The following is a 13,660-nucleotide window of genomic DNA, read 5'->3' as shown; positions in this document are numbered from 1 at the left end:
TGATCCTTGATTGTATTTTTATGATTGTTAGTTCATAAAGATGTAAGGTTAATGAAGCAAAATGGATAGTATTGTTCCTGGAAAAAATCATACAAACCCAGTACTACAACACACATGAAATGGCTTGAACACTTGTGAACTGGCAATGAAAATTGCTGTTCCCTACTTTTCCTTTCTGGCAGTGCCTTTCTGACATACAAAGTAGTTCAGGCTATATTTTTCTGAAGATCCCTATAGATAAGACGTGCCAAGGACAGTTTTTGCCTGAATCATCAATTAGCAGAGACTCTTTATGAAAAGACACCTCTTCCACAAATGTTAAGCAAACCTTTTTTGCTGATTCACTGAGGCCTTTTTGGCTGATTCACAAGGCCCATTAAATGGAAATATTCTGAAATAGTCCAAAGAATGCTATCCATTCCTACTGCACAGTACTGAGCTACTTAGCAGAAAAATAAAAATTAGAATATGCACCATCAACATTGCTAAGTGTCTTTATTCAGAGGTTGCATTTTCAAGTATGACCTTTGACTTGTTTCATTCCAGCTCAGCATAGCAATTTACTTCAAAGTGCTGATTTGAAGAGTTTGTTCAGCTATTTTTCAGAGTAGAAGATAAATAAAAACTGTCTCAGAAACATCTGTCAGTGACTGTACTGATTGTTAAGTTGTCATTTGTTTCTCTGTCTCCTGTTTAATATTTCTAAAGAATAAACCCATTAAAACTCCATGGGCAGTCACTCTGGAAGGCATACAAATCCCATGAGTCATTTGCATTTAGACTTTTCTAATTTGGCAATAACATTAAACAGTTTGCTAAAGGAGATTACGTATTTATTGACATGCTGGTATGGCCTTTTGAAGTCCCCAGGCATTTTAGAAAAAATATTTGTGTGATCCAAGGAAGTACTTTCACATGAAGTTCTTGCATTTTGAAGAAAATAGTAATTTACTGGCCTTTGAGGCTTATGATTAGTTGGCTCAGAAACCTGTGTATCATCATCCATTCTGTGACTGGCTCATGCAAAGAGTTACTGTAGTAGTAACTGGGACTGCACACAGACACAATGAAGATTTTTTCTACACAGTCCAAGAAATTGACAATCCGCCACCAAAAAAGTTTCTGTAGAACAAAAAAAGAGCTATGAAGAGGCTTCTTTCTTTCTTGTTTTCTAAGGGTGATAATCTGCCATATATACATATTTGCTTTATTAACATTGTGGTGTAGCGCTTCAGAGAAAATTATTTGTGTACTTAAAGCATGGTTCAGTTTCCCAGACAATCTTTAAAATGTTTTAACAAGAAAATTAAAATAACATCAAAAGAGACAATAATTTGTAGAGAAATTAAAATAAAGTAAGTGAAAGTATTACACCTGAATGGAAAAATGTTTGCAATGATATAATCATTGATGAGCAAGTGTGTCTTTGAGAGGCACATCAGCATAAGGTATACTTTGCCTCTTCATTTATAACAACCACAACTTCATCATTACCAAATAATAAATTATATTCTGTAATACTTTTTCTGTGACATTTTTCCTTCTGGGAATTGAGTCTAGCTTAATTATGGAATTCCAGTTAACCGTAGGCAACTTCTAGGTCTTCTGAAGAAGGCATGACATTGTTGTATTACCTTGACATTGTCAGATCTTGAAATAACATTTGGTACCCAAGACTCATCTCATATGTTTGGAAAATCAAAGGAAAGTGTCACATTTTTACTCCCTGGGAGTGGTATATAGTGATGAACAATAGCTATTACACTTTTAGGTCCCTGTTCATGTAAATCATAGATGTGTTACTAATTTTTAAGCAATGTAACAATAACACTTGCACATTTAAAATATAAATTTTCTACCTTTTGTACTCTGCAACAGCGAATAATATGCTGAGATTATGCTGAGAAACAACATTCTTGTATGCTGGTTTTGGCCAGGATAGACTTACTTTTCTTCATAAAAACTAGTATGGGGCTATGTTTTGGATTTGTGCTGAAAACAGTGTTGATAATACAGGGATGTTTTCGTTCCTGCTGAGCAGTGCTTACACAGAGTCAAGACCTTCTCTGCTTCTCACACCACCCCATCAGCGAGTAGGCTGGGGGTGCACAAGAAGCTGGGAGGGGACACAGCTGGGACAGCTGACCCAAACTGACCAAAGGGATATCCCATACTGTATGACGTCATGCTCAGCATATGAAGCTGGAGGAAGAAGAAGGACAGGGGGGACACGTTTGGTGTGATGGTGTTTGTCTTCCCAAGGAACTGTTACACGTGACGGAGCCCTGCTTTCCTGGAGATGGCTGAACACCTGCCTGCCAATGGGAAGGAGTGAATGAATTCCTTATTTTGCTTTGCTTGCGTGTGCGGCTTTTGCTTTACCTATTAAACTGTCTTTATCTCAACCCACGGGTGTTCTCACTTTTACCTTTCTGATTCTCTCCCCCATCCCACCGGGGGGAGTGAGTGAGCAGCTGTGTGGTGTTTAGTTGCTGGTGGGGTTAAACCACGACATCTTGCAGAAGGAGGTGTAAAAGCAAAAAATTCTACTATTGCTCTGTGTAATTTTGAACCGTGTAGTAATTATGAAAATTATTAAACAGAAACTTAAAGCAATAGCTAAAAGAATTGATTTTTTTCTGGATAGACTAGAGAGGTTAGACATCTTTCCTGAATTAGCTGCAGTTGTATCCAAATGAGAAGTGAAAGCACAGTAAGATTTCATGGGTTAAATTTTGTGGTGTGATGCAAAATGGAGAGGAGTCATCAAGGCACCAGGTGATTTTGCTGCCATTCAGAAGAAGCCCAGCTGGCTGCAGAAATAAACAGACAAGAATTCCCTGAAGTTCAGCAAAGTAAAATGCAAATTGTGCATGTGGGGAGGAATTACGCCATGCAGCAGTACTGGCTGGGGGCCAACTGGTGGGGAAGCAGCTTTGCAGGAAAGGGTGCTGGTAGACAAGTGGAAGAAGAGCCAGCAATGTACCCTTCTGGCAAAGGCGGCCAGTAGCATCCTGGTCTGCATTAGGAAGACTATCACCAGCAGGTTGAGGGAAGTGATCCTTCTGTATTAAGCAATGGTGAGAACCCCACCTTGAGTACTGTGTCCAGGTCTGGGCTCACCAGTACATGGACATATTGGACCAAGTCCATCAAAGGACCATGTACATCATTAAGGAACTAGGGCTTTTGACCTATGCGAGGGAGATAAGAGAGCGAGGACTGCCTCAAGAACAGAAGGTTCAGAGCAATCTTATCAAAGTGTACAAAATCCTGATAGAAGGGAGTAAAGAAGACAGAGCCAGACCCTTCTTAGTGGTAGCCAGTGAAGGGAAAAGAGACAATGGACACTAATTAAAATACAAGAAATTCTGGTTCTACCACAGAAAAAACTACACTGGAACAGAGAGGCAGTGGAGTCTCCACCCTTGACGAAATCCAAAACCCACTGGCACTGAGCAACCTGCTTACTGAGCAACCTGCTGTACTTGACTCTGCTTTGAGAAGGGAGTTGGACAGGACAATCTTCAGAGGTCCCTTTCAAACTCAGCTAGTCTGTGATTCTGTGAAAAGCACAAGGCAGGCCAAAAAGAGTTTTATGAGCTATATGTAAAAGGCATAAAATTTAATAATAAATCTCTTTTCAAACACATCAGGAGCAGGAATCCAGGTCAATACACAATAAAGTTGTAAAAAGAGTGCTCAGAGAATTTTAAGCCATAGCAGAAGAAAAAAGGTTGTTGCACTCATGTTGACCATGGAAGAGTTAAAATTCCTGCAAAATAATATCTTTGGGAAACTTAGCAGAGGATATGTCTAAAACTGAAGTCTTTGTAAGAAAAGGGTAAGAAACACACTGACTAAATGAATGGCAACAAATCATCACAACCAAACAGTATTCACCCATGAGTTCTGAAGGATTCAACAATGAAAGAGATGAAGTATGTGCTATATCAGGAAAATGTGAGCATGGTTGCTGTAAAGTCATTTCTCACAAACCTACTGGTTTTCTCTAAAGGAATCGATGAGAACTTGGGTAAAAGAATGCTTGATATAAGCTGCATGGAAAGCTTCATTGTGAGGAATGGACTGCAACATTTCAGCCTGGCACAAAAAGGGAGGGGGAACACAATGTGACAGGAATCTCTAAACTCACAAATGTTATGGTGAGTAACTAACAACTGTTTACTCTGTCTTCCAGTTAGAGCAACCACCAAATGAGAGCTGTAGTTAGCACGTTCAGAAGGGCAAGCAAAAGGTGAAAGTCCTGGACAAGACATGTCATTAAATAAGATAAGGAACTCTGCAGCAGGAAACTGAGGATGGTAAAATTCCCATGGGTTAAAAAAAAAAACAAAGCAAGGAATTCAAGGGCAAAAATCTCAGCTGAGGTCCACTAAACAGATACACTCCTGGCTCAAGTATCACCTGACATGGAAATTGTTGCAGAGTAAAAGAGTATTGCTGGTAAGTGTCATATTTATGTTCCTGATCTGTTATTATACTCTTCCCAAAGTACTCATTGCTGATTGTTGTCAAATACACCAGATTTTTGATCTGGCACAGTGCAGTCATTTGTATGGATGGGTGCATGTTGTTCTCACAGGTGCCTTAGGAAGTTGCCACATATGAAATACTAGTGACAAAATCCAGACCTCGCTATCTAAAAAAGTAGTATTAAACCAGAAATGTAAAGCAAATAAATCAAATAAATTTACCCTTATGGGAAGATGAGAAGGTGCAAGGACTTCTTGTGTCTCAGAAATACCTTCATGTTCTTGAATGCTGCCATTGCCACTGATGTCCCCTGAAGCCTGTGCAAAACCCAATCATGATAGCAAGTTCATAAAAGTCAGGGAAAAAAGTATGATCTCAAGGAATTGGCTACTTCAATGCAGAAAAAAACTTTTTTTTTTCCAGTTGGTGAGCTTCAGTGTCATTATGATGTTAACTTATTTCAATACTTACAGCATTTCATGAAAATGACCCTTCAGAAAAATAAAAGTCATAGTTCATTTTCTCAGAGGTGTTATAGACAAAAGTAAATGATGCTCTTTGAAAAATCACAGTTTTAGGGGCTGTGTAGTCAAAAACAGAGCTTCCCACGCACAGATAGTTTTAACACTATGTTCCCAAGAAGAAATACTGCGTTTAGTCTTATGAAGAATGTCTGATGGCAAATGACTTTGAAATCTCTGAGGCACTGAGGATAGATAAAGAAGTGTTTATAAGAATACTCACGTAAGGGTCATCATCTTCACAATGATCTTCAGTAGCCCTTGGGTCAGATTTGATTGTCAGATGTTGAATTGAGCCCTACACGAAACAACAAAAACAGTTCAAGGAAGTAATATTTTAAGCAGCATGTGTGAAGGAGGGGTGGAGGGGTGGGAATTAAACAAATCAACAAAAAAACACAGACTTTGTTCTGATTTGCTTGGAAAATGATCTGAAGCATAAAATTTTGTGATAATAAATGCAGTTTAAAAATGTAAATATGTTCTTACATTTTCCTTTTGCAAAATGTAGAAAAAAATTGAAGCTGCCAGAATACAGACTATCATGTCCCAAAGACAGTATGATTGCTACACTGTATTGTTAGTGCCCCAATTGAAGGATCTAGTCCTAAATGATGTCCTACAGTCTGTAAAGCACTGTCTGCTTTTTCTAGTTAAGAAGTGCATTGCAGCTCCAAAAATGGCATGTGAAAACCCCTGAAAATGGAGACAAAGGATGGGAAGGAAATACCAGGAAGTGATGAAGTGGGTCAGGGAGAAACCAGCTTAAAACTTTTCAAAGCAGAAAGAAAGAAGATGGATTTTCTGATAACAAATGTTTCTTTTTTCAGAGTTACAAATTATACTTCTCAGTCTGACATGCTGAAGGAGCAGCAACAATTTCATTTTAAACATTTAAGTCTTGTTTCTTAGATTACAAAGACTCACTGTTTTAAGAAACACATGGGGGACGTTTCCTTGTTATGAGGTCTCACAGTTAGGCATGATGGACATGTAAGACAAAAAGATGGGTATTCAAATCAAGAGCCACCTTACCTAACACACATGACGTGCCTCTTCCTGTTTTGCTGACTGTATATTTTGTTTCTCTGCTTTTGTGTTTTCTGTAGAGAAGAGGCTGAAGAAGCTGACAGATTTAGTCTCTATCTCTAGACAGACACAGAATACTTCTCAGTCTAGTTACTTCACTTCAAGGAGCTAGACCGCTTTCACCATGCAATGATATCTTGGTTGTGCTCTGTCTGCTGAGTACTACCACAGACACACAGCAGATCTGCTCACTCAGGGGTATAGAAAGCCCAAGTCTTGGTAACGAAAACTGCAACAACTGTTGAGATGAGAAAAGTAGTATGCTTTGCTGTTACTTAAAGCCACCAAAAAATGCAAACTCCACAGGAGGAGTGGCTACCATTTGTATACACTGCTATGTCTGACTTTCCACTTACTCTTTCCTCTCTGCAGCAGTCCTCCCTCCCTGTCCTCCCTGTCCTGGGGAATTATAAGCAAGGAAGTACTTTTGAACCAATATTTCTGGTGGCTTCTAGAATATTTCAGAAAGGAACAAAATGTGAGATTCTATCTTTAACGATCCCCTAATTTCTATATCTTCAAAGACCATGAAATTCATGCAGTTGGTGCTTCCTGAGTTTGCAGGCAGTCTGAGATAACAGCTCAGTGAACTGAACAATCCTATTTCTCTCAAAACTTAATAATGGGCAACTCAGATATTGAACAATGTCAGACTAACTGAACAGTTCACTGAAAAATTATACATGAAAGGAGGCACAACCAGACACTTAAGCAGTCTCTTGGAAGTGATGCTTTGTTTTCACAGTAAGACTGAATCACATTTGGAGAACACATTTTTCTCCTTTTGCTCTGATCTGTGGTCCTGAAGCAAAATGGAGAGCCCTAATGTTTCCCAAATGTTGCTGCTAGCCGATTAATCCAACCAGGAAAGTCATGACCAAGTCTGCCATAGTAGGGATGGTAGGTATGAGGTATTGTAGTCCCCTTCTGGGTCTTGTGCCTGCTGCTGCCTTCTCTGTTAAAGCTGGTTTGCAGAATCTGGCATCATCACTGATTCAGCTATATTTGGTTATTGTCTGGTTTCCACTTTTCTTTACAAGCACCAGGGCTAGAATTGCCTCCTGTTTCCATAAAATCTGACGATAGTTATGTCCTTTTGCATCTGGCAACCAGAGCCTTAGACACACGAATTCCCATTAGCCAGAGCAAACCAGCAACCGACATCCATTCAGAGTCATTTGCACAATCTGCTGTGAATTGTTTCTATTTTGGACAATCGATGTAAACCGTTCTTGTCATACAAACAGAGCTTGAGGAGGAACCAACCATTTAGTTTTTCTACACAAAAGCAATTGTGAGATATGATGCATGAAGAAATAAAGGCAGAAGACGTGGAGTACATGTCACAATAAATAGTACTGAAGCAATCAGAATATTGGCTGAAATTTATGTACTCGATGTAGCATACAGAACAGCCTATTTCAGTGGAAATGCCTTAGAGTGTAATCCACCATGCATTCCTGTCACCATATTTACAGATTTATTTGTGATAATCTCAGCAACTGATCATCCCATATGTGTTTTCCAGGTGGGGTACCAAAGCGGTCTCATTTTCTTGAATGTTTCTCATCCCTACTTACTAATCAGGCATCCCCAATACTCCAGTCATCCCATCTGTCTAAGAAAGGTAGCGCCAGAAAGCAGTTTTTCTACATATCCCTTTCCACCACTTATTTGCTGCTAATCAATATATTCCTGTAATTCTAGGTGCTTAGACTAGTCAGATAAACGATAAAAGTACATTAGCTTTGTTGCTTACCAGATGGAGCTCACAACCTGCCAGTACACCTGAACTTTGGAAAGAACATCTTCTTTCTCTAAAGCAAAGGATCCACTCAGTTTTGTGCTGCTGCATTACTAATTTAGGGGAAGATATATTAATCTCACAAAATACTGTAAAAGTTTTGAAGTACAAAGGAAGTATAAAAACAAGACAGAAAAAGTGTGACATTTCCCTTTCAGTTTGACAATGAGTCAGTTTCACGCATATTGACAGTTTTCACATTTCCATTTGGAAGCTCAATGGCTGAGAATTCCAGTCGGGATGCAGCGGGAAAGATGCTTGCACTCAAGCTAAGAAGGCTTGGGAGCCTTGTAGTAGTGGTTTCAGTCCATTCTATTTTTCTAAAGCACCTGATAAGCTTCAAGTAATATATAAATTGTAGAAATAGCGCTTTATCTTCCAACTATCTTTAACTTTGATGAGATCATTCTCTTCCTGAAGTTGAACGTGAAGTAAACATGTCTAGCTAATAAGAGTTTAAAATATTGACTTTCTACTAAGGTCTTATTCTCAGAAGTTAAACAAATGGATAGTCTGAAATCTGCCCTTCATAAAAAGGCCATAAAAAGTTATGTGATATATTTACTTTGACATTCCTAGTATTCAAACTGAGCATTGAGCTTAATATCTGGACCATTAATAAACTTCTGAGGTTCTAGGAACATTTGCATTTTAAGCCAGAGTTTATGTATATGCACTGTCTGGACCCTAGCCACTATGGAAAATACAAGCTATATAATTTGTAACCTCATTTGGGATATAACCTTTGTAAGCAGACTTTCCTGGGTAGAGAGTACATGCATAAAACACTGAGGCATGTGAATTTATCAGGCAGTACTTACTGTGAACTTTTCCAGTCCTGTGGCTCCTGCATTACCAACAAATATCCCAGAGCCAGATTCAAATACCAAGGCTTGAGCTGACCTTTGAAACTGAACTCTCTGATATTCTTCGCAGTCCATGAACAAAGCAACATCATTTCCCTGAACAGTCACTGTAAACCTATTCCACCTGTTAGTCATCACTGGCACTTTAAATGAAGCAGCCTCTCGGGAGATATGGGAACCAGGCTCTGTGTAGTACATAATTATTCTCTGGGTGCTGTCATCAACCGGTGAAAGTCTCATTCCCAGGTAAATGGTTTTCTGGAAGGCATCTGTTATTGCAAATAGCACTCCTCCATTATCACTGTTTGGTTTCACTGTAACTACGACAGCGAAATCTCTATAGAAAGGCAATGGTATTATAGCACTTGTCAATCGACCGATGTTAGCATCTGGACCAAAGCTGTAAGCTGGAAACCCTCCATAGCCGGTGACAAAGTAGACGGAAGGAGGAAGAGGAACTCCTATTAACTCCGTGAGGTCAAGATGTCCTTTTGAGCCTCGTTCTGTAAAGTGTGTGAGAAAAAAACATGTTATTTATTGTTGAGGTGCATAGCCCATTTAATTTAAATGATTTAAGAAAGGCCTTAAAAACTGTAAAGCAGTGTTATAATACCAGTAACATACTTCTAATACTTTACGCCCCAGTTCAGTTAGTGCTTAAACACATCTAGCTAAGTACACGTGTCATTCTTTGTCCTTCGACTAACGGTGGTTACTTGTATACTAAAGAAAGGTGCATGTAAACATTTGGTGAAATTGTGTGGTAACAAGTAGTTCATATTGGTATATGTGGTAACAATATATGTGGTAACAACATATATTTAACTTCAGCTGTCCATAAACTACAAAGAAAAGTGCTGAATGTGCTTGCAGAGTGGATTCAGTGAAGACTGAGCAACCTTTTGTTTTCTCAAATAAACTGAGATCCTTTATCCTCACAAACTAAGAAGACAGCAAGAGTTCTCTACAAACAGCATGACACAGTTTCACAAACACAAGACAAAAATTACAGTGGATTTGCTTTAGCCCTTGCAGTTGCCTGCTTCTACAACAGATATTAGATTTTATTTATGCCCTTATTCTCAGATTTATCTCCTTAGTTGCACTGTGTGCATAACAAATATTATTCAGCAATCAAAATTCAGTTTTGAAATGAGAGTATTTTTGCTTTGGCAAACACACAGAATTAAGTACCTCTGCCAAACATGCCCAGAGAGACAACTCCTTCCTGGCAATGAAGGAGCAATGACAATACCTAAGCATCTACACCCAATTTTAACTAGAACCTTGGCAAGGCATACTCCAGCAGCATACCAGAAGGAGAACTTCTACCAATTTTCTCCTTCTAAGAAGTAAAAATAAGCAAAAAAAGATACCATTTTTAATCATAATGAGTGATTCAGATCTGAATCTATACAGAGCTCCACTCAAATCTAAACCCTTTTCTTCCTTTGCAATCTCCTCTAACCTTACATTTTTAAGTTTCTCTTTTTATCTAAAAGTCTCAATTCTTCTTACTTGGTGTACATTTTCACCCTTTTGAGAATATCTATGTTATGCAGAAGCAAAAAAAGTGCTAGGATATGTCTTAATGTAGCTACATCATGTAAAACTATAATCACTCGTAAACTCCAGTTCATGACTAAGTAACTGCTGGTTTTCTCAGCAGATATGAAACAAGATCTCCATGATCCAAGAACGTCAGATTTTTTAATCACTTTCTTTATCCAATGCATCCTAGTCTCCATCTACATTATTCTTTGCTGAAAATCTTCAGATCCTGGGTAAAAGAGGGATGTATTTGGAACCACTGTTTTGCAGTTCCTTTGTTTATCTACCTCACACACCAGTCTACCATGGTTCTCAGATTAACTCCATCAGATAAAAAAGTAGCGTGAAAAATAGAGGTCTTGTGGTAGAACAGTACAGATGAAGCAAACAGTATTGAAACCTCACTAAGAACAGATTGAATTTATGTCTCATACTTCACTTTTCGCCCTTCTACCACAGCAGGTGTAAATAATGTGTCTGGAAGAGTACCTGTGGTGGTGAGGGACTTCTTTGTACCTACACAGGCTGTCATCTGTTAGGTCTCCACTGCTAGTATTCCCAAGACCCTTCCTTGTGATGACATCTCTGCATCAGGAAAGTTCCTTAAGTTGATGTCCCCAGACAGCATTAAGCAAAGTTATCTTGCTCAATGGTCACTTAATTTTCAACACAACATGGGGAGAACTGATGCCACCTATGGTAGTCTAACACTGCAGACATTTACAGGTGACAGGAGCTAAAACTACCCCATCTTCTTATAAGTACCTTAGGGACAACAGACATGAGTCAGTCCCAAGATCTGTTTTTTGAACAAGTATTTACAGAAGCTGAAAACAAGTTTCCAGTCTTCCTAAAGGTAAGCAGGTGATGAGACACATGGAGCTGGCTCCTAGCTCAGCCTGCCTATCAAGGACCAAGTCATACCCAGATTCTGATGCATTTCACCCTGAGATGATCTGCATTTTACCAGCAGCCCGTACGCTCCGGTCATGGGATGAGCTGAAGTTTCCTGGTTGCATATAAAACCGCGGAATGTACACATATAATTACAAACAACTTTTGCTGCAGAACTTGTAACACCTGATTTCCTAGGATCTGTGTCCTGCATCATTATTTTCATTTCAGTGCAGTATATCCTGCCAACCAAGTTCTTCCTCATGTGCATAGGACCTATTCCTGCCTCCAATACCTATAGCACTTTTACATCCCTCCCCTGCCCCAGCATGTGCTAAAGGATGATTCCAAGCTGCATGTGTTTGTATTAGCTGGCCAGTTCAGGCATGATGATTGGCCATCAAGAAAGAGAAATTGGATAATTAACCTCACAGCTCTCACCATAGCTTTTTCTTATTAAGATACTAATGTGCCATTCCCACATCATGAGGTTGGGGGTTTCAAGAATATAACAGGATGGGTACCCATTAGCTGCTTACATGGAGACTCCTCTGTTACAGGGAACATAATGGGATGAAATTAAGCTGAGAAAAGGAGAAAATGACCTTAATATGAGGAAAAACTGACAATGCTATCTCTTTGCCTACAGGCTAATCCCTCAAGGGAGATAGTGACCTTTCCCCAAGCTGGCGATTTGAAACAAAACTGTACAAAACAATTAACAATTACTGTAGAGAATAATTTCAAAGTTATTGGTTATAATACAACTTTTAATCTTCCATGATTTGTAAGCATTCCCAAGTCCTTCATAATGTATATATTTGTGCAGTGTGGATTGAGGAAGTATCTTTCAATTTTTAAACTTACTCAGTTACTGTAACTGTAATAGCTACATAGGCTGAATAAATCCAAATGGAATAGTAATGGAAAAGGTATGACAGTCCATCTGAACACTGCAAACAAAGTGAACCCAAAAACTTTGCTTAAAATACCTGATTAAAATCAGGCAAAATAAATGAATCTTGCGCTTTTCTCTGAAACCTGGCAAGCTGGTTCTGATGAAGAGCTAGAGAGAGGTTCTTCAGCTGAAATATACTTCTGTTATTCATTATTCATATGCAGTACCATCCTGGGCTATGTGTTGCAAAGTGGTTTCCATTGTCCTAGTGGCTTTGCAAAGAAATGGTAAAATGTTCTGCCTGTGCCAAAGATGTTATAGTCCAGTTGAAATCAAATCTAATCTATCTTCTCTGTACTTTAGCTTCGGCACCTAGTTGCTAAGGGAACTCATTAACTGGAAAAAGTCTGATGTGCTCCATACAGAAACAATTTCTCTTACATATTTTTAGAAAGTATAGAAGCTATGTTTAGAAACAGAAAAACTAGCTCCTTATCCAGAAACTATTTCCCTTAGGGACTTTTATATGCTTTGCCTGATAGATTTTGCCCCTTCCTAACAGTTTGAAAAGTGAACACATTTTTTTCTGGCCAAAGCTAATGATTCTTTGATTGTGAATCTAATATTGAGTCATGTTTTATATTCACACATACATACACATAAAGGAACATCAACTACAAATAAAATGCATAAGCCATTACTCAAGAGTAAAAAGGTAAGGTAAATAGTAAGCTTGAAGGAGAATATAGGATCTGTACGCAGATACCAAACCTACTTCCAAAAAGCCATGGGAAAAGTGACCTAGAAAGCAGATGGAGAATATCTAAAGTGGCCAGCACTCAGCTTATCAGACTCGGATAGCAGGTTGCATCCCAGAAGATAATTTAATGAATAGAACTGTAGTTTCCCACTTCCCATTCTCAAAGGAAGATTTGGCAAATGCAAAAAAGCCTGTTCATTCCCCACACAGAGCATGTGGAGCTGCAGTCTAGCTGCAGTTTCCTAGTCACATACCAAACAGTAACATACAGAGCCCAAAACACTTGCTCTTTTAGCATAGGCTCTGAGACAAATGAAACATACTTGCAAAAGGTGGCAGCAAAAGACAGTAAAGAAGAATCAGGATTTTCATTTGAGTAAAACAAGTCAGAAGGCTCAGCAAATAGCCGCACTTCAGTGAAACTAGGGTAGAAGCTTGCACCTATCCACTACAGAAAAGCAAAACAAGAAGCTTCTAGCCAAATTCTGTACTTACAGCTCATGCTCAACTCTTAATGGATTTATCAGGACCTACAGTTACAGTTAAGAGCAGAATATGGACTTACAGCCACAGGTTTTGTTCGCATTCAATTATGTCTGATAAATTCATGTCCCCCTGCTGCACTTATGTTAGAATAAAAATGCCCTCTTATTCCCTTGAATCAATAGGTAAATGCTATGCTATTTTAGGTACCTTTAAGCCAGTAGAGCAATATGTTGCACCAGTATAATTTTGTTTCAAACATGTATTGTTACTAAGCCACTGGATATTGTGGAGCAT

At 38.8% G+C, this 13,660-nt stretch overlaps 1 protein-coding gene across 8 annotated transcripts in view; it reads right to left on the bottom strand.

Annotated features, from left to right (window-relative positions):
• COL15A1 (collagen type XV alpha 1 chain) overlaps positions 1-13,660 on the bottom strand; it is a 159,698-nt gene that overhangs the window by 99,541 nt on the left and 46,497 nt on the right. For all 8 annotated transcript variants that reach the window (XM_075493597.1, XM_075493601.1, XM_075493599.1 and 5 more), the window contains exons 3-5: positions 8,733-9,280; positions 5,242-5,316; positions 4,719-4,814 (exon numbers count right to left, since the gene is read on the bottom strand). In XM_075493597.1, the coding sequence (XP_075349712.1) occupies positions 4,719-4,814; positions 5,242-5,316; positions 8,733-9,280 (719 nt within the window). The remainder of the gene's footprint in view (positions 1-4,718; positions 4,815-5,241; positions 5,317-8,732; positions 9,281-13,660) is intronic.

The sequence above is a fragment of the Mycteria americana genome, chromosome 2, assembly GCF_035582795.1.
Source record: "Mycteria americana isolate JAX WOST 10 ecotype Jacksonville Zoo and Gardens chromosome 2, USCA_MyAme_1.0, whole genome shotgun sequence".
Lineage (NCBI taxonomy): Eukaryota > Metazoa > Chordata > Aves > Ciconiiformes > Ciconiidae > Mycteria > Mycteria americana.
The sequence above is the reverse complement of the archived record's forward strand: the minus strand, read 5'-3'. Positions and strand labels throughout refer to the sequence as shown.